The sequence below is a fragment of the Bactrocera oleae genome, chromosome 6 (genome assembly GCF_042242935.1).
Source record: "Bactrocera oleae isolate idBacOlea1 chromosome 6, idBacOlea1, whole genome shotgun sequence".
Lineage (NCBI taxonomy): Eukaryota > Metazoa > Arthropoda > Insecta > Diptera > Tephritidae > Bactrocera > Bactrocera oleae.
The window spans coordinates 23,958,880-23,981,460 of record NC_091540.1 but is presented as its reverse complement, the minus strand read 5'-3'; the positions used below and the strand labels follow the sequence as shown (position 1 = coordinate 23,981,460).

Below are 22,581 nucleotides of genomic sequence, written 5' to 3'. Positions count from 1 at the left end.
ATACTTACTAATTAAGATCCTTATGCTGCTATTTAAAAAAAATTACTAATTTGGTCACATTCGCGAAATAAATGCTCCAATGTTCAAGAAATAGTGATTTCTTCGAGACTTGATGAAAATAACGAATATCGACGAGAAGGGATGTTAGCTCGTGAATTAAAGGACTAAGAGCACATCTTCGAGCTTCATAGCTCAAACATTCATAAATTGCAATAAACTCAGCTTTAAAAAAATTGGATTTTGTGTTATTTTTTAAACTATCTGTTTCGAACACCTCTCCAACAATTCGTGTATTGATAAAAAGTTGTGCTCATTTCAATATGGTTTCGGTGAAAAAATACTAGGAATGCTGAGAAAAATGAAGAACTCATAAAATTTACTATTGTTTAACTACAATTTATGTAAAATATTATTATTTAAACAAATTGATCGTGAAGAAATATATATTATAGTCCGAACATTTTTCTTTGAACTCATAAAATTGCATCGATTTATCTGCAGTAGTTTATGAGAAAATAATTTTAAAATTTTATTGTGCTCTAAAATCCAAAACATCAATAACATTAACAAAATAATGAATTTTGGTGAAATATTCACATCACCAGGTGTGTGCCTCGACCCTCATCTAATGAAGTGCTAATTTTCAAAATCGGTGATTTAGTAAATTTTCAGGGTCCACTTGACGGGGTTTGACTCATTTCCATTCATATGAAGGCGACTAATTATGAATACAAGGAAACTTTTTTTCTTCTCAGAAATATTCATGTACACACATCGGAACATACCTACCAATATCTATAGATGAATGCTTACTCTTTCCTTTCTGTATCTGTACATACAGTAAATGAGAAATAAGATAGAGGGGACAGTATAATATAATTTGAAATGTGATCATGCCTTTACTGTTGAATAAAACGTTAGGAATTAAGGCACACTTACACAAATGTAATTTAAAGTTCAACACAAAGGGACTAAATTTAAGCTAATGGACATAACAGGAAAAGGTCAACCAGACAATTGAAATTCATTATATTGGGGATAAATAAATCTCCACTGGAATATAAAATTGTTTTATATGGCCAGTAGCCATGGTTTTAGTTTGATGACACCCATTTGGACAACATAACTTAAAGATATACGGTTTTAATCGTAAGATTTGGTTGAAATTGGTCGTATTCCTGAGATATAGGACTTCACCTTATTGTGTTCGGTGTCACGCCCATTGTCCATTCCAATTCTAACATTGAGTTAACCTACTATTAGTAGTTATAAACATATCCGTTATATGGGAGCGGGCGTGGTCGGATTTCACTTTTTTTTACACTGTATCACGGGGTGCTAAAAAACTTGGTTTGTTTTGAGTGTCTGATTCCTTCGCTACTGTACCAGTACCTATCATAGTTTGAAGTGGGTTAAAAGCGTGTTTTTTAATTTTTAAAACTATATTTATTATATTAAAAAACATATGTTCAATAATAACAAGCACGAACTTTTTTGGTTATTTCATAATATAGTTCTGCGGCTGTGATAATTAAATACTTATTTTATTAAAATTATTTATAAAAATTTCACAATAATTAATTAGTTAGCTATCTTGCGGAAGTTTAAAGTCCATCCATTTCCATTAAAGTTTGGTGATTTTTTGGAAACAACCGCAATTCTGTTTGTTTTTGAAACGAACCGATTCATGTACTGGTTTGCGCATATACTTATCGCTACTTTCTCTTCTCCATCGGATGAAATTTCAATGACATTTACATAATCCAAGTCACAGTTTACCTTTGAACCCATGTCAAACGCTGGAAATGGTAAAACAAATTATTAGAAATGTGTGAAAAATTATGAAAATATTTTACATATTAAAAAAAATTTAATTTGTTTAAAATAATTATATCGTATATTCCTTCTTTTAAAAATGAAGAATGAATGAATTTTCTAGAATATGAAAATGGCTACTACGCAAATGTTGTAAAATAGAAAGAGAGATAAGAGACGACATTTCATTGCATTTTGAAATTCTTCATATTGAATTTTCAACATCATTATCAGAACGAAAGTAATATTTAATTTGAGTCTAGAGTGCGATATTTTTACACAAACTTGCATTAATTTTTCATAGAGATGAACATTCTTTTGAATTTTTTGCAATTTCATACTTTCATTTGTCGACCTTTATTTTAGAATCCTTATTTTGAAGTTAAAAAAAATGTTTTTGATTCGATTTTTGGTAAAAGGTATATTTACATATAATTTGTTATTTAAACACCCATGGATATATAATATAATAACATTGTATGAATTTTTGCCAATTTATTTTATTAAATCAGCACTTAAAAACTTCTATGAAATTTACAAAAAGTAAAATTTTCAAACAAATTTTTATTATACGTGGTAAGATTTTGGTAGTCAGAAATTTCGAATTTCATAACTTCAGCCAACCTATTTGGCATTGATAGGAATAATAGGAAAAGGAAAGTTCTTGAGTACCGTGTACTAGTTGACGCAAGGGTATCTCAGCGTCGGAACAAATTGGGTGGCCGAAAGTGGCCTCGCCATTAACCACTGTGGATGGACCAAACCTTAGGCGAAAGGTTGGTGATGGGTTGTATTGTCAGGAACTCTCTATGAAATTAAGCCGCGGTTGCTGCTCTGGTGGCTCGATACTATCCTTGAGCTCACTAATCTCACTAACCATGAGTTCAGGGATGTAATAAGGAATAACATCGTTATCAATGGCATCGAATCAATTTGTGTTAAGATTAGTATGGGTGCCAGGACCCAACGGGATCGCAGGTAACTGTAAAGCTGACGAGCTGTCAAGGAACGGCCCCCCCCTACCACCGCCATCAGTGGAATTTGAACGGGTCGGTGCTCACTTCTCCTCGTGTGTTCTACTACTGGAAAGTGGGCATCGTGGGAACTTGGCTAGCGCTGGGCTACCATCGGTTCATGCGCTGTTCCAAAATCCTCTTGGCCCAAGATTGATAGTAAGAGATCCAATGACTTCTGTACCCTCAGTACTCCTACCGTCTCCCTAGTTGTGGGGAGATAAATGCCTAAACATTTAAGAGCTTTCTTAAGATATGCCACCGAGCTGGTGGAAATAGAATTAAATACCTGAGAAAATTTGTATTGGACACAAGGTGGTTTGCTGTATGCCGTATAAGCAGATGGACTTTTTCTGAACGCTCTTATGAAAAACTGAATTTCGGTCGCGGTGTTATCGTATCCGTAGAATCCTTAGCAACACTCGAAAGAAATATCAATGTAAAATCGGGTCTGTTGCAGTCTTTGCTATAAATTCTGTTGTTTGCTAATAAATAAATAATGTAGTAAAATGTGTTGAGGCAATCAATAAAGATCGTGCAACTTTGCCGATAATAGCGGAAATTATCGTCTTCTCCTGGATCTGAATGGATCAAAATTGCAGTAAAGAAGAAATTGAATTTAAAAGAAACACTTTCTTCGTCACACTTGACAGCGTTGTTGTTGTGGTCCATGATATGAAAGAAGATGAACTCAACGCAGCTGCAGAAAAGCTATTCACCTCAGACACGTCTATGATGCGAATTTTGAAACTCGTCTTACTCTATACAACTTATTGAATGCCATCAATGGTCGAAAATTAGGAAAACCTTTCACAAATATTTGCATCGCTTTGAGAATATTTTGCACTTTACCCGTTTCTGTTTCAAGTGTGAACTTTCGTTTAGTGCTTTAGCGAGGATCAACATTTTGTTTCGATCGTGTTCGTCACAGGACATGATTTCAGGATTAGCTACGCTGTGCCCAGAGAAATAGATTTAGCCAAGAAGTTGGTTTTTCAGACTATTATCGACGCATTCATTGACGCCAAAACTCGAAAAGTCAAAAACTTAATCATGATAGTCAACAGATTTCAAAAGAATCGTTTTTCATTAGTTAGATCGATAAATAAAAGTTTGAATGAAATGTTTCTGTCTTCCTATTAACTGTCAAGTTTTTCCATCCCTATATTCATATATTCCGGTATTAACTAGAAAAATATTTTTGACTGAGATTCTATATATGTACATTAATGATTTTCAAAGTCGTACAAAACAAATTTGTTTTACCCAACATATACAAGAAAGCAAATTGAATACAGATGCGATGAGAGCATTAAACACCCGTCGCATTTGACTTATTCTTAAATACTTTGAAGTAGTAAGTGGGGAGATAGTTAACAAATTTTATAAAGTATTTGAAACATTTCATTAGGTAGGAACCCCACCTTTTTAACCCTGGACCCGGTTTTATCTCGGCGGTCCTGAGTGATTAGCATCCAGAATTTGAGTACACGGCTTTGCCGTAGGATATCGCTTTGGTAAACGTTCTATAAATACTGTATTGTTACGTAATTTCAGTAATCACAACAAGTTCAGATAATTGTAAAAATGGTAGAATTGTGGATATAGCAGGAACTGGATAAATATTCTTGCTAGAAGTGGAAAATAGTTCCTTCGGTGTATACGATATTATTTTTATGCTTATTTGTAAAACTACATAAGCCTTGGGTTAGTTTAACTTTTGTTTGCATATAGACATACTTGTACGTACTTTTAAAATATATTTCCACTCGACTTGGTTCAGGAACACTTATATCCCAACGGCACTCAGAGAAGTTTCGATGCTCATAAGAAGGGCTCGAAATATCACCGCTCGTTGTGTGTATCTCACCGCCGCAACCTACGCCGGAAAATTTTTTACTGGCGAAGTAAAATATATTTAAATTATCAAAGTTTCTAGTATATATGCGAATTGCGCTAGAGTTTGTTTGAAGGTGTTCATCGTAAAAATAGGAGATACATCGAGTCCGTATAGTTTTATTAACTGAGGTGTCAGTTATCTAAACAAAAATTAGTAATTTATTATAATACAAGTTTTTATAAATATATATATAACAGAATATTTACCTGGTAATTAGGAGTAGAGCAATTGCTTTCCATAAAATGGGAAGAAATTACGAGCACATACAAGTTAATGATGAAACTATCTGGCAAAACAATATTTTGGAAGCAGGTTTGATTTAATTCCCTATTTGCTTCGAAATCAATAAGTCCGCTGAGTTTTGTATAAGTGCGATTACAAGCTAAAAATATGACATAGTTAGTTATGTATTCAAATTAGTTTTCAATAAACTGGGTATATTAAGTTTTCCAAAAGGAAACGTTGGAGAGTATATAGTATACTAGCTTTTACTCGTGGCTTCGCTCGCATCGAATCCATCAAATAAGTATCAGATATCATTATAGTAGAAACGGATCAATAGAAAGAATATATTTTATTGCTCGGCTTGGATTACTTGAAAAACTTACTAAATGCAATGAATTTTCAAATTTTAAAATATACTTTATTGAAGAAATACAACAAAGATTAAAATATATTTCACTATACAAAATAAATAATTTTGAAATGTAACAAGGAAATTTTTATAAACTATATTATACTTTTTTCCGTTGGGTGCAAATATGTGTAAATTCCGGGCATTTGATACACGCGAACAGGCTACATATAATTGACCATGTGAAAAGTATGACTTTTCTAAATGCACTCCTGCCACCTGTACTATTTGTCCTTGTGCTTTGTTTATAGTTACGGCAAAGCTAAGCTTGACGGAAAACATGTTTTTAATAACCGTGTAGTACAGATTTTTATCTTCTTCTATATCTGGAATTTCAGCGCTAATTATTTTGTCTATTTGATTAGGAAGTAGCTTCTGTTTTAACCAAATCAATATTTGCACATGTGGTAAACCTTGTTTTTGCCATTCAATGGAGTACATATGGCACTCGACGTCTCCAAATATTTTTCCTTTAGTCACCACGTTCATTAACTTCTGAACATTTAAACGACATACGCGATATATATCGAGACGATCAGTTGCTTTTTGACCAGGCATAAGTTCTTGAGTTACATTCTGCCACGAAGGATTACAGGTAAAAGTTACGAAGAGGTCAGGCGTTCCATAAGTTCGTACATAAGTAAATGCGTCTTGAGTGTACTCATGCAGATAACGGGGATTGTTCACAAAAGTGGACGGCAGAATAACCATTTTGCCAATGTCATTAGGTCTAATATTGCCATTTGCGTTAATCGCATCTTGTAGATGTATGTAATTTTCAGCTCGTAATTTTTTCTGATTTAGAGAAATGTAACGAAGACGTTCACTCTCTACTTTAATACACATATCTACTAAAAATTGATTGAAGAGATGCCTTGTACGCAGAAGAAGATTGAAGCCATGCTCTCGATGCATCATATAATACGCATAGTCCATACAGGAAACTTTTTTATTTGGAATTGGCTCGTTCGTTGTCGGATTGATGACTGAAATATTGAAATAATAATCTTGATTCACCTTTACTGAAAATTAATGGATACTGCAAAGCGTCATAAAATTTATGAGTATCAGCTACGCGCTTTAACGCATTATCATGTGCTCGTAACACTATGTCTCGAGGTGAGCACGGGTCACCAGTAACCCAAACAGCAACTTCATTGACCATCGGTGCATTATAACGCCTTTCATGTTCACCACGTGGAGTTCGATCAGCATGAATGACAACTTTGTAATTATTTGTTAGTTATCTATCGCACTTCTTCACCAAATCATTGTGACTGTGTAACATTCGTTTAATTTTTAATAATGTTTCTCTTTCTACTCCATCTATATACTGGCAACGACGATTTACTTCACGACGATGTTCATCACCCATAAAGTACACCTGCAAAAAAATTCCTGGAAATAGTGATCCAATTTGATAATATATTTGTCCTTGTACAGTAAAGGTTGGTGAAAATCTAGGCATTCTTATCACTCTATCAACTCCGAAGGATGTCATTTTAAAGCCAGAATTATACTTCCTTATTTTACTTAAAATTCGTTTTGACTCATCTGTGACAGTACACAGTAAAGTTTTTAAAAGTTCTTCTGGTTCACCAAGTAATCTAAGTGAAACTTTACCAGTGCTGCAGCACATTCCAGCAGTTTCATCTTTCCATTTAAAAGCATCACAATACTGATATTTTTTATCCAATAACAATTAAGGGATGATTAAAATACTCAACTAAGGATCATATTGAAAACCAGTACCATTAAATACAGACCAATCCTTAGTCATGAAATTTCGACGACGCGTGGTCCTTACTTCTGCATCATGAATTCTTCTTGCCTGCAAGTGTTCTTGCGTTTCCGTCGCTCTTCTAGCATCCTGCTGCTTAGCATGTCTTTCTGAACGTTCTCGTGTCTGATGAGAAGTTTCAGCTGCTCTCAAAACACGTTGTCGCTCTGCTTGCTGTTGTCTTCTCAGCTCTGCGTGAACTTCAGATTCTTGATTTCGTGCAACTTTAGCTTTACGGACCGACGAAGAATTTCTTGGTAGCGCAGATTGCCGCTTTCGAGGCATTTTTACAGTATATAAGAGTAACTAATAATATTGGTGTTATTTCTCTGATTTACGTTTTTTATACATTTTTGTTTCCTTTCATAATTAAATTTTTCGAGAAACAATCATATCTCCCTTTTTTTTTCAAAATTGAAAATTTTCAAATTTATTTTACAAACATATATAATCCCCCAAAATAATTTTTTTTAATAATCCGTAAAAAATTTATAGATTTTTTAATAAAAATTATCCTATGTTCATTCTGACACCTCCAAGATTATGTGTACAAAGTTTCATGATGATCGGTTAAGTAGTTTTTGCGTAACAAACAAACGGACTTTCGCATTTATAATATTAGTATAGATATATGTATAAATGATCAGCGTGACCAACTGAGTCGATTAAGAAATACCCATTCATTTGTCAGGACCACCGATATCGGACAACTATAACATATTGCTGTCAAACACACTGACCGCAAGAGGCAAGGTATCTTCACGAAATTTAGCATAGATTATTACCCAAGGTAGTGCTATAATCTCCGAACAAGTTTTCAGGTCGACCAACTGTAGAATGTAGCTGCTATACAAGCTGACCGATCAAAATCAGAATAAAGATCTGAGGGTATAATAGGGTATATAATTATAACTTCGGTACAGCCGAAGTTAACGTTTTTTCTTGTATAAGACTGATATAGACTCACTATATTCCAGTAGAAAAGAAATTTAGTAATAATATAAAGGGTGATCCATTTCGAAGTTCACTACTTTTTTAAAGAAATAAACACAGAAAACTCAAACTGAATGGGGAATGTTTATTATCATTCGAAAGAACATTCTTTGTCATTTATTTTTTGAAGATTATCTCTTTAAAATGTTGGCCGCGGCTACGTCTCAGATGGTAGATTCGTTGAGTCCAATTTTCGATTACTCGTTCGAGCATTTCGACTGTTAACTGCCGACTGACACTCGTGATGTTTTGCCCTAAGGCCTGAATCGAAGCGGGATTGTCCGCATAGAAGTTAGACTTTACATATCCCTACAGGATATGACAGCTCTTGAATCTCTTAATGTTGCAATTTTGCTTGTGTACATACCCATTGAGCCAGAAATGGGCCTCATCGCTGAACAAAATTTGGCTCTTCTTGGAACCTTTTAAGAATCCATAGAGCAAAGCTTGAGAAGGTTGAGCGGCTTCAGTTCTTCCACAAGCTTTATTTAATACGCTTTCAATTTAAGATATCGACGTAAAATGCGCCAAGTCGTTCCATACGTCAGTCCGAGTTGCTGCGAATGGCGCCGAATCGACCGCTATACTTTCTTCACTGCGTATTGGACGTCTATTCGGTAGAATATTATCCAATAATAAATGCTGGGTCTCAAGATGGGTGATGCTGTTGCGAATAGTACGCTCAGTAGGCCAATTATGTTGAAGCGAAGCGCGCGAAACACGTTCTTTACAGAACGTGAATTTTCGTAATAAAGTTGAACGATTTGTAAACGTTGTTTAGGCGTAAGTCTTTTCATGATGAAATGCCAAACAATACTGAACATACATCACATAACAGCTTGACACGATTCTAGCTTGATCTGTCAAAAAAAGGCTATTGAAAATGTACCTTTACTTAGATTATAAGGGACTTTTTAACCACTCTGGTTGTTGTTGCAACGATAGCAAACTTTTCACCAAATCATTTTTGCTCACGGATTGTTGGGCGGAGAATAGTTCTGGCAATTCTGGCGACATAGTAAGTAGAAAGTAAAAGATATTTCACGATTAATAAAATATCACCGTTAGTTTCCCTCTCTATGAAACTTCGATGTTTGAGGGGAATATTTGTCAAATGAAATACACATCGCTCTTTATGAATCGGTAACAGTGGTTATCTCATAAAGAAGACGGCAAACTGTACAAAACTTTATGACGACATCTGGGAATTAAAACTCTTATTTATTACAATCTGTAATTTGATTATCTCTTACTAAAAATAGTAAATGTACAACCAACTGTTAATAGCTATGGACAATTGCAATTGGAAAAGAACTTGGCTTTATTCTGCGTTCTTAGATTCTTCAAAGATTTTTTCTACTACTTACGTAAAAAAATGTACCACAACTGGTTTTGAAATTTGTTAAAAATGAAAAAATTAACAATTGAGGAGTGTCTCTACAAAAGGGTGTATCTACATCTTAACTTATCACAAAATAAGAAAACGTTTTAAAGGCCTACTGAAAAATAGTATATTATATTTGTGTTTAAGAACCATGTCATTCCATCGTTCAACTACACATTTTGACAAAAATAGAACATTGCCATTTAAAGCTACAGAATTCTAAAAAAAAACAACAGAATATCTCCTTTTGACACGAAAATTTAATAATATCCCCATTTCTTGTATACTTTTTTTGTGAATATGGCCTCTGTTGCAATATACATATTGCGGTGTTTTCGCAGTAATATCCCTTCCTCTGTCACTGTTTAGATCTTCTACGGTTTTCTCATCTATGAGGTCAAATAAAGTCGTTAAAATTCTCTCAAAATTAGCTCGTGAAAGACACTAATCGAATGTGAAAACCAAAATTACACTTTGACAGTAAATTTGAGTGAAAGCTCTACTAGTAGGAGCTTACCTTTTTGTGTTTTAGAATGGTTGCAGGCGCAACAAAATAAAAAATGCAATTTAGGCCGAGATCAAATAAGTTATAAGAAATAAAACACTGTGTAAAAGTAAATTTCGCGTTTTAAAAAAGCTAATAGATAATAATAATTAATTTGTAAATATCCTTTTATGTTATGAAATGAACAAAGCTATATTTTGATGGGTAAAAATATCCCGTTTTAAAACGGAAGCTCTCATTTAAAGCGTTTTTACTTGGAAAATATCTCGTTCATATCATAATCCAAGTGACGAAATTGTGCATATTATCACTAAGGACAAGACTGCATATTTAGTTAAAAATAAAATTAAAATGTAAATATCCTCTTTTAAAAAGACACTCCTAAATTAATGGTCTACTCACTTTGTTGACTGGAGATTAATATTTTAAAGCCTTTATCTTCTACGGAATCATCACTATGAAAAGTGAGTTCGGTAAAATCATTTTCATTTCCAGTAATGGCAGTTACATATTTGGTAAATCCCGTGGCATTTCCGCAATAAGTTTCCTCGTCCTGTAAGTAAGTTTAATATCGTTTCATTAAAACATAATTTGAATTTTAAGTTACCATATCTTGGGCTATCCGAAGATAGTCAACGCATTTTCCTGTCTCAGGTGACGGCTGCTGTAAGAGCAGATATTCAATATGAATTTGAAAACTTGTTGCCGATTTTATGCGCCAATGGCAGTGAGCATTAGCAGGATAAATGGACTCATTATTAGGTGGAAATGTGATGGTTAGATCCTGAAAATAGAATACTTTCACAAATGTATACAATTTTAGTTCTAGTTTTATCAATTTAACCTCTTCACGCCGCAAGTTTAGTTCATTGGGTCCGCCACATATAGGCTTTTCTATTTCCAAAACAAGTTCGAGTGTATAATTTCCCTCCTTAATAAAACTAAATTGTAGTAATGCATGCTCATTGGAAGTTACAATTGTTCTTTTGATGCTATCTGGCGTGCAAAATTTCCCCATTGAAATGGATGTATCCATTTTTAGCGCGGCTTCAATGATTTCTAAGTAATTGCACTGTTCACATTTCCTATCCACACATTCAACTGGATTTATGTATAGATTTTTCATTTGAATTTTTACGCGATAACTTTCTGGCGCGGTTACACGAATTTGGCAGTGTAATTCCTCGTATGAGTCAACTGTAAAATTTCGAATCATTATAAGAGGTTGTGAAATGGTCTCCTCGGTGGTCAATGCAATGCGTTCGTTACAGTTACGCACAAATATCACCTCAGCCACAAAACCTTTTTTTGCATTGCTATAATCCGATACTGCTGTTATAACAGCCTTATTAGCATCGACTAAAACCAAAGGAGGGTCGGCACTTAAATTCCCACATAACTTAACTACTTCATTGTCAGTTCTTGGAGACGGGCCTGCATTGATTACGACAAAATCAAATTGGCATTTGTCATGTGCTTCGATTTCGAAATATTTAAAACGTACCAATATGGAGTAATCGGTCGGTGCCATTACATTCCAGACGCAATTCATATTGTGCGCGTATAAGTTATCTTCTTCCTTTGGTGCTGTTAGAGGGCGAATTATTGCATACGAAGAAATATTTCCGCCACATGTATTCAATTGATATGCTATCAAAAAGAAATCGGTGAACATGTTAGAGGTTAAACGCAAATAATGATTTTCAGTTATCTCAGTTGGACCACAATATTCGCCGGCTTTAATTTCATTTCCATCCGTATCTTTTGTATATACCGTGAAAGTTCCCAATGAACATGGCCAACCTGGAGAGTGTGAACGGCGAGCATAAGAGAGGGATCCTTCTTTGATTAGTAAGTTTATTGCATTTATGGAGTTCGATAAAAATGTATAACTGCATTGAAGTCGTGAGTACGGTAAGCTTCGTAAATCAGGCATATGCACCATTTGCAACTGGTCGGTAACATTGAAAGTAGCTACACAGGATGCTAAAACACTAAAAGTGAATCCATCTCCGGTAGTCGCATTATCAGTGCGAAATACAATAAGAATGCGATTCGATGTTGCATTAAACTTGCTTGGAACTTCTCGCCCACAAAATCGTTCTTTCGGTTGCCAAACTTCATTTTCATATGTATATATTTGAAGATAATCTTTTGTACAATTTTCAGATTTTTCAATAAAAAATCTACCTGTAAATTCCACAAACATGAAGAGTCCTAACCCTGCTTCAAACTCCCAACTGCATTCTATGTTGTTTTGATAACTTTTAGAATTTACTGAAATTGTTGGGGAATTACTCTTAACCATCGTTTTCATGCCGCAAGCAATTGATGCTTCAGCCCTTATCTGAAAGGATGATGAGCTTGCCTTATAATCGCTCGAATGATACAATATATTTATTATATGCTGCTTTAAGTCGATACCAGCAACGATTTCTGTTAAATTGTTGCATATTTTAGCTATTAATGGTTGACCCGTCGACATAAGGGAATAAACGCTAATGTATTCCTTATTGCAATCGTTAATAAGGCTGACATTACCAAAAAGTTTATATGGGCGATTTTCAGAAGCGCCTGTGATCATCCATGAACACTCAATAGGATTGCCTTCTCCATTGTATTCAAAGTCGTCTGGGGGATATACTATTTTAAAATCATCAAATATATTAAAACTTCCTCCACAGGAATGACGATAAAATTTTGCGGAAAATCGTTCAATCTTAACCACATCATTTTGCAAAATGGAAAGCATGCCACCTCTGGATGACAACGATACCAATGTATTACTAACATTCGTGAATATCGTTTTATATGGCATTAGCATTCTTTCGTCTTTGAAACGAATTGCATATGGGTAATTAAACGGGCTATTTCTGGTAACCTGAAGCTCCCTAATTTTAAATGTTATAGTCTCAAATCCGTTTAAGGAAAATTTTGAGTTACAAAAGAAATTTGTGTTCGATTGAAGGTTGTTGGTATCCACAGATCCCGCAAACTGTTCGTTAATGTCTTTAGGGCAAGGAGATTCTTCATTGGAGCTGTAGCGTGCCTGAAGTTTGCGTATTGGCGCCTGGTACCCGTTAATATCGATGCGAACATACATAAAATTATCAGACGAGACTATTTTCTCGGACATATTTATGTTGTTCGCATCAATTTCGATAATCTTGGAAAGCAAGTCCAAATCATTGTAAAATGATATTTTTGTTGTTCTTGCAAAAGGATGTGTTAGTGTTCTAAATCTGAAAAGTGAAAGAGAAAGTTGTAATATGTAAATAAATGTGTTAGTATACTAATAACTTTAAACTTTACAGTTTTGATGTTGAAGTCTTTACAAACAAGTAAGAAAGGGCTTAGTTTGGCTTTGTATTACAAAGCGTTGCAAATAATTTCATTATTCGTAATTCAACGAAACTGCGAATGGATTACAGTCATATTTGGTATCATGTGAACTTAATATACTCACATACTTCGTTTCTTACTACAAGTACTTCTACTACATTTGTTTCTCATCCGAAATCTTCACCTTAAAATCAATCTTACTAATAAATGCGGAAGAAAGTTAACTGAAAAGCCTTGGGCTGGGGTAGTTTGTCGACTAACTTCGCCACCAAACTTAAAAATATATCCTAGTGGAGACCTTTACTTAATTTGGTTCATATATCTTACAGTTTGTTTAATATAAACATGATAAATTCAACAGGTAGTTTGAAACTCCTTATATTATATCAAGATATCTCACAGATTTACCGAAATTCTCGGTGATAGGCACTGCGGTCCTCATATTCTTGGAACTAGAAAAGTTTGGTCCCGTTGGACTATGAATCATAAGGATTTGCCCCAAAAAATTTTGCCAAAAAATTTAGTAAAAGAGTTAAAGTAATGTTTACCTCTCTGTATTATTGACAGCACTTTGCGTTTCGAATTTTTCAAATTCAAAGCATACTCGTTGCCGTTTCGGAACTCTAATTTTCCATCTGCAAGATGCATATCCATAGGCCCGCTCCTGAGGTTTAAATGTTAAAATACCTGACTCGTTGTTGACATCACGGTAGCAACCACCATATAACCGCTGATATCTTAATCGAAATCCTCTATGTAAATGACTGCCAGGGAATGTTGTAAAGCGTAACGTTATGAGATTATAATCAGTTTCTAAGATTGGCATAAGAGTAGCATTTCCGTATAAAACAGCAATCGTTTCGGGATTCTCACTCAACGTGACAATTTCTATGCGATCGGAACGGTTCAAATTGTTGCTATTGAAAGGTAAATCAAAATCACTGAAATTTAATCGTATTCTTGATGGATTTGGCAATTTTATTGTATATTCACAAATGTCGGGTTTTGGATAAGCACCAGGTGCAGGGTAATCTTTTGATGAAATTTCTCCGTTAAAAATTGTATAAACGCCCCCACAGTTCGCTATAGAAACATTGAGTAGAAAGCCATTTCGTGGTTCATTTATATCCGTTAAATAATGCAAACGGAGAATGTTTCCTGTGGAACGTATTGGATTTGGTTTTGTACAAAAGCGCCCAAAACTGCGTGATAACTCAGTGGAGCCATCGAAAAATTCAAGAAACTCTTTATCACAATATCGAGTATTAAGATTAAATCGGTTAATGAATTCTGCTTGCAATGTTTCGCCAATGGGACCGACTATAAGCCAATTGCATTCGGTATGTGGGTTCGGTACATTGGGATAATTAGGTGAGCTTATATTTACTGAAGGTAAGTAATGAGTTAGTTGTATTTCTGATTCACAACTTCCGATTTGTTGATAAGTCAGATTGAAGTCAAGATCCATCTCAAATAGATTAGTCCAATTTAAGTTATATTTTATTGTTAAACGGTTAGTTGAAGACTCCATACTTTTAACGTTTCGGCCATCTTGGTTGCATATTCGCCCTGGTGGTAATATAGGTGCATTATCATCGAAACCGTCGTATACAACTGCGTATTGTCGACACGCCAGCGTTTTAGATACTATATGTCGTCCGAAATTAAAGTTTAAGACGATTCGCTTGCCAACCTGTGCTTCAATATGCCAAGTGCAAACCGTATTTGAACTCCAAGAGTGAAATTCTCTTTTGTTCAGTATTTGCCCTGTTAAACCGGTCATGTTTGATCCGCAAGCAGTCTTTGCTAAAGCTGTGAATCCAGTATTACTAAAGCTAGAATCAGAGTGAAATACCACTTTTAAATATGGAGTTCCATGTATAACTTTAATTGGCTGTATAGACTTGTTTCTGCTATCAAACATATTCAGTTCTTGATGCCAGCTTATTAAATTTGGGGATGAAAAGACACGCAAGTAATCAGATTCTCCGTAAACCTCTAGTTTAACGTCGTATATGCTCAAAACAACATGCTCCGTGGGATCTTCTGGCTTTATTACCCATTCGCAGTCCAAATCATTAGTATAATCTTTTGGATAACCAGGTGAAGATATATTTAAGCGATTCATATAACTTAGAATAAATGTTTTGTTGCAGTTACTTGTAGTTTGGTTGGATTGTGTGATGCTGTTGTTCACAGTTTTCCAAACAATTTTAAATGCTTCCAACGCTTCATTATTACTTACTAAATATAAAACATTGCTGCTGGATGTATATTGCCAGGGAGAAATGGGTATCGGTATCTCTAAGGCTGAGTCATCGAAACCGTCATATAACTAGTACAAAAGTATGTAAAATAAAAATAAAATAAACGAATAAAGTTCAATTAATTTGTTTGAAGTTTCTATGTTTATTTGTATTTGTTTTCTTACTCTCAAACCCCGATTATACTCTTTGAATTCGATATAAATAAATCTTCCTCTAGTCAATAAAATTCTCCATGTGTATGATTCCTGATTACGAATGGAATTTAAAGGAGGCGCATCTATGGAACCCACGCTGCTGTTTAGTTCACTGTTGTGAGCTGCAAATAAAAAAAGCACAAATCTAAAGATGTAAGATTATTTAGAATTATCGAATATGTGAAATCCCATTATAGCAAGTGAATTTAATACGCACGAAATTATTTTTATTTAAATCTGTCACATGATATTATTAAATAATAACACTAATTAATTTTCCAATTCGGTTTCAATGTGTTTTCCATACAAACACTTTTTTCCGATCGTTTAGTTTGTATAGCAGCTATATGCTACATTGATCTGATCTAAACAATTTCTTCGGAGAATACATTGTTGCTTTAAGCAATAAATCATGCCTAAATTCGTAAAAATACTTCGTCAAATGAAAATATTCTCCATACAAGCACTTTACTCCAATCGTTCAGTTAATATAGCAGCTATATGCTACAGTGATACAATCTGAACAATTTCTTCGGAGAATACATTGTTGCCTTAGGAAATAACTCATGCCAAATTTCGGGAAGATATTACGTCAAATATTGTAGAAAAGTTTCCCATACAAGCACTTGATTCCGATCATTCAGTTTGTATTTAGTGGTGCGATGCTATAGTGGTGCGATGCTATAGTGGTCCGATATCGGGCCTATATGGTCCGTTCCAACAAATGAGCAGCATCTTAGTGAGGAAGGGACAGGTGCAAAATTTCAGAACGATAACTTTAAAACTGAGGGACTAGTATATATACAAATACAGACAGACGAACAGACGGACGTTGCAAAAACAAATCAGTTTATCATGCCGATAATTTATGTATATATTTTATAGGGTCTAAAACGTTCCTTCTGGGTGTTACAAACTTCGTGGCAAATTTAATATACCCTGGTCAGGGTATAAAAATATATAATGTTATTGATGGAGGTGCATTATCGTAAGACCTTTATAATCTTGTTACCCCGGTTTCATCGTTGCGTTTAAACCGTTTGGTGCTCTCAATGAAACTACTTATGTATATCCGTTAAGGTTTTTGCAGACAGCCGTTCAAGGTGCCTGATGGGTTCCAAGTATTCTGTGTAGGGTTTGTGATAGAGCTGGGGGAGAGAGTAGAAGACAATTCCCGAATTACCTCCTAGAGTATTCTCTTCAAATAGCTAATGGCCCGATATGATAAGTCTGTGTATATTTTTCCTGGAACTATTTAATAAGTCCTTAGTTCTTGTCTTGTCATATTTTGACCATATCAGATTCGCTATCTTTCATGATTTTCATCTGTTCTGAGCTAATTGGAAGGACATAGTCTGATTATATGTATGTAATTATATATGATAACAGAACTTCCTTCTATTTTTCGAGGAAAGACGGCTATGTGCAGTTGATGCAGGAGCATATTAAGCGCATCAGTCGGACATGTCGTCTGCCTTTTAGTTTCCTTCAATTCCTATAAGACATGGTACCCAAATGATATAAACCGAGTTACCTACAGAGGCCCTAGTTATTGCCTGCTGGCATAGCCTATCGCAGTGAGACTTCTTACTGGCGCTACGGATAGCGTTAATTGCTGCTTGGCTGTCCAGTAGAAGGTTTATGGACTTGCTGGTTAGAGCAGAAGTCCACTTGGCACTGTCTGTTATGCCAACAATTTCGGTCTGAAAGACTACAGAAGAAGCCTGCTCCTATTTCTATTTCACCCTTTGATCTGTCGGTGAATATGTAGATTTCGCCATTGGTATTTTCGATAACAGAACCATTGTTCCATTCTTCTCTACTAGAGAATAAAAACGTTGTGTTTCGTTTATCAAAACTTTTAATAATCTTATACATGTATAAAATTCTTGTTTCACGGTGTTCGTTGCCAAACTACGACGAAACGGCTGGACCGATTTTGATGAAATTTGCTCTGCTTATCGGGTAGATCTGAGAATCGGACAACATCTGTTTTTCATACCCTTAAATGTTAAGGGTTGTTCACCCCAAATTTTTTTTTTTTTTTTTTGGAGAATCCTCAGATCCACAAGACGGCAATAGCATATAATAATTATAGTATACTCTTACTCTGTTTCCTCTTGCGAAAAAAATGTTTAATTCATAATGCCAAAAAACCTACATTTTGATTGTTTTTTATGATTTACAATCTATTAGTATTCAGTTATCAATAAAAAAACACATTTTCATTAATGGAAATATTTGAAAAAGAAAATTTGAATCATAATAAAGGCTGATTCTGACATTACATGACTTATCAATAATTACGGAATCTGATATATGTAAATGAACACGTGTTTTGAACTCCGATAACAACGGTAGTTGTTAGTAATAATGATAGTTTTAATTTTTAATTCCAGTATGAGCCTGATTTTGAATGTTATGCTCATTTCAAAGTGATCATTGGTACTTTGGACAAGGAATGCCCGTGTTGTTGGTCACTTAAATTTAAAAATGAGCCAGTCGGGATGTGTTGCTCATCAGTAAAAGTACAAATAATGGAAACTGAAATACGATCTGAACAATTGAACAGCTTTTTCATCGGTACAGATCCAGATTCTAGCCTGTTCCTAAAATCAATTCGTGCATTCAATTCATGTTCCCAAATGATTTCGCTCGGAGCAACAGAAATTGTTCAAAATATTGCTGCAAATGGTAAACAACTTAGTTGTACTTTCAAAATCAAAGTCCAAGTTTATAACAAAGTGGTTTCACTTTCGCCAACGCCAAACGAATCTCCGATTACAATATTCTAAATTCACTTTTTGCCAGGCGATTTATCGGCGAGCTGGACGCTTTGTTAAATGAGCACAATGACTTCTTGAAATTATACAAATCATGTATGTGAAGATAACCAACAGAAGCTGCGTGCAGAAGAATATATTCACCTGCGAGATGCTATTGCGAACAACGCTGACACAGCCCAAATTGGTAAGCCTGCCATCCTATTTTTAAACAAAAATTGAAGTCCTTAATAAACTTTATTACAAAATTTCATGTAGTTGGCGTTACAAGTTGTTGGATGTATTCGGTTGAGTGGCAAAAGCGATATGCTCATATTTGGATTTGATTCATCGACAAAATACGTGCTAAAGACATCGATAGTTTAATTTCTGCAGAAATTCCAGACTCGTTTAAGATCCATTATTGTTTAATATTGTTACTACAAACATGTCCGTGAGGAGATCTGAATCGTTCATCGCCTTGCATGGTAGACGGAAAATGTACTGAGCGTTTTCCTAAAGATTTCACCAACGATACGGTCTGCCATTCATTAAAAATATCAATAATGCGAACATTGGCATCGACAATCGATGGGTGGTGCCATATTCACCTCTGCTGAGTAAAATACTCAATGCTCATATTAATGTTGAGTTTTGCAGTTCGGTGAAGAGCATCAAATATATTTGCAAGTATGTGAATAAAGGAAGTGATATTGCTGTATTTAGAATTGAAAATACTAATGCAAATGCTCCTCAAATAAGTATAAATAATGAAATAATGAATTACCCAATTAGCCGGAATATCAGTTCAAATGAAGCTGCCTGGCGTATCTTCGGCTTTCCAATTCATGAACGGGATCCAGCTGTTAGCCATTGAGCTGTGCATCTCGAAAACGTCCAACGCGTATTTTTTACGAACGAAACAGCACTTGATCGTGCTATAAACCCACCAAAAGCTATGCCTAATGAATTTTTTTATTTGTGTTATTCAGTAGTGCCAAGCTATTTTATATGGACCCAATCGAAGAAAGGGATGCCACGCAAGCAAGGCATACCAGTTGATGCATGCGCCGGTTTATTACAACAATATCCGACCTATAAAGATGCACGCCTTGCCCTAGGCTTACCAGAATATGACAATCATTGGGACAGTATGCTTGCTGAAGTGGCATTAAACTGCACAGGGACCCAAATTCGTCTACTATTTGCTATAGTACTGACGACATGTTTCCCAACTCGATCACAAATGTTGTGGGATAATCACAAAGATTCGATGACTGATGATATAATGTATCGACATCGTACAAGGTGCAATGTCCAACGATATTATTCAGTGACGCAATGTACATTCAAGCATTGATTGCTATTGAGGATCATTGCATTGTCATTGCAAATTTACCAATCAGTCATTTCGGTATGAGTTCACCAAATCGAAGTGCATCTGATTTAAACATTACAGATATAAATCTAGAACTACAGTATGATACCGACGAATTGGCGACGACTGTCACTTTCATTGTTTTACAACTAAATGATGAGCAAAAAAAATTTACGTCAGTGCAAACTTATCATTTGGGATGTATGCGCTATGGCACGCAAACATTCGCTTGAGGCATTGGATAGGATATTGAAAGATTTAAAAAATATCGCCAAACTGTTTGGCGGCAATCTGTTACTTCTTTCAGGTGATTTCAGACAGACACTTCCCGTGGCAGGCAGAAAGAGCGATTTGGGCAGCAAAAAAAAATTCAAAGATACAACAGTTGTTGACAGGGGACTTGGTATCATACTGATCTGTCGATGTTGTTTGAGATGACAACGAAGTTGTGAACTATTCAATTGAGTTTTTGAATTCATTGGATATGCCGGGCATGCCACCGCACAATATATCACTGAAGGTTGGATCTCCGGTTATTTTTCTTAGAAATTTGAATCCATCCCGGCTTTGCCTTTGAAAAATATTATCGGAGCCATCATCCCTATGATTCTTACAGATGTGTCAATTGAATTCAAACGCACTCAATTTTTAATTAGACTGGCATTCGCAATGATGATTTTATTTTATTAACTTGTATAAAGTACTTATAATTTAATTTTCTACAACTCTCTCAACTTTATAAATACATCCCCCACACTTATAGTGAGCAAATTTGATTGAAATTGACGATTTCGTCCAATAACAAATGTTGAATTATTTCGCAACAGTTTTATACCCTTGCAACTGGTCGCTAGAAAGTATAATAGTATTGTTCACCTAGCGGTTGTGTGTATCACTTAAAACTAATAGAGATAGATATAGGTTTATATATATATACTTGTAAATTATCAGGATGATTAGACGATTTGAAATCCGAGTGCAAGCGATAACTTGAGTAAAAATTAAGATATCTGAATGAAACTTGGTACACGTATTTCTTGGCAAAAAAATGCGTAGATAGGCGTAATCGGATCACTACCACGCCCACAAAACGCCATTAATTAAAAACCTATAAAATGCATTAGCAATTTCACGCTTAGTCAATCTTGGATCACTAACAATATAATGAGCTTGCTCGATAATTTCTGGTGTGGTTGCGATTTTAGTCGTCCTTCGCATGGATCGTCTTCAAGCCTAGTACGACCACTTTTAAATTCAACAGCCCAAAATTCAACGGTTCGTTTTGAAGGTGAGGACTCCTTATACACTTCTCACAATTGTTCATAAATTTCCTTTGCTTTTAAACCTTTCAAAACAATAAATCTAAACACTGCGCGATATTCAATTTTTTCCATATTAAAAAAATACTTGTAAACTTGTAAATATACATGTCAACTTCAAATGGCTTGTAAACAAAGTATTAATTGACAGAATGACTTGTAATTTTGCATGTGATCTCATGCCATATGTACCAACTTGAGAAAAAACAAAATTTGGAGCTCTTGGGCTTTTTTTTCGTGAGACCAAAATGTACATCCCCCACGCACTTCATTAAAAATATTTCCCAAAAATCTCGTTTATGGCAAAAAAAGCCAGCTAGTATATATTTATATATATGTCTTGGCATATATTCGTACATATTGCGAGAGCTTCCGAACTTATTTGTTTGATAGACCGTGGAAGCTCTGAAACCGAAAGGACTCCATATATCTAATAAATAATGGTCCTATTTATCTACATAAAACAACTAGTACTTCGTTATACTTTTTGCATTATTCGATAAGATTCATTTTTCGCGAAATTTTCACAAATATTTACATGTAAATGAAAATATTGTTGGAATATAACCCAAAACTGCACTCACCATAATTCCACTGTAGCTTAAAGCCTTTCGCCGTGTTTCTTTTTGAACTGCGAAATTTGATCCATGCTCTCTCAAATATTGTTAGTTTTTCCGTAACAGTTTCATTAGAGCAATATAGTTTGACAATATTGCCAAGCTCGTTTTTCTCTCGTATTTCCAAGAAGTCTTGGTTACAGTTTTCGGATTCTACAATATCCATTTCATTAATATCCAGCTCAAGGTAGTTTCCTGATGACGCTTTAATTTCCCATACGCATTCAACATTTGATGGATAGGACTGAGGATAGTATGGTGATGTCAATATGCCTCGAAGCGAGGTAATAGTGCCGCCACATGAACTTTGTACTATACTATATTTGGCTTTAAATTCAATTTTTGTGGCGTAAACAAACAAAGCACTTGTTGATAGTATGATATTGGACTGATGATTATCGCAATATACATCTAATTTGCTTTGATCATTTCCATCTACTAACTATATTGTTAAAAAACATTAAAAAAATATTAAGTTTTCCCGCAATGCGCTTAAAACACTTACTTTTAAGCCATTTGTACAATTTGTATGCTTCGAACAATCACATTCCAAATGGAGTATATTGAGAAAAATCTTTGAGCCTTCGGATTCAATTTTCCATTCACAATTTTCATCCCAACGTGCCTTTATATAACCAGAAGTATCATCCAAATAGCCTCCACATACCTTGTACAGAT

The 22,581-nt window shown here is 34.8% G+C and overlaps 1 protein-coding gene across 1 annotated transcript in view; it reads right to left on the bottom strand.

Annotated features, from left to right (window-relative positions):
• Positions 1-1,453: 1,453 nt before the first annotated feature.
• Cubn2 (Cubilin 2) overlaps positions 1,454-22,581 on the bottom strand; it is a 40,684-nt gene continuing 19,556 nt past the window's right edge. Inside the window, exons 13-22 of the mRNA XM_014238292.3 lie at positions 22,409-22,570; positions 21,871-22,345; positions 15,798-15,949; positions 13,915-15,701; positions 10,869-13,266; positions 10,632-10,808; positions 10,427-10,577; positions 4,935-5,110; positions 4,579-4,867; positions 1,454-1,799 (exon numbers count right to left, since the gene is read on the bottom strand). Coding sequence (XP_014093767.2) covers positions 1,582-1,799; positions 4,579-4,867; positions 4,935-5,110; positions 10,427-10,577; positions 10,632-10,808; positions 10,869-13,266; positions 13,915-15,701; positions 15,798-15,949; positions 21,871-22,345; positions 22,409-22,570 — 5,985 coding nt within the window. The 3' untranslated portion in view covers positions 1,454-1,581. The remainder of the gene's footprint in view (positions 1,800-4,578; positions 4,868-4,934; positions 5,111-10,426; positions 10,578-10,631; positions 10,809-10,868; positions 13,267-13,914; positions 15,702-15,797; positions 15,950-21,870; positions 22,346-22,408; positions 22,571-22,581) is intronic.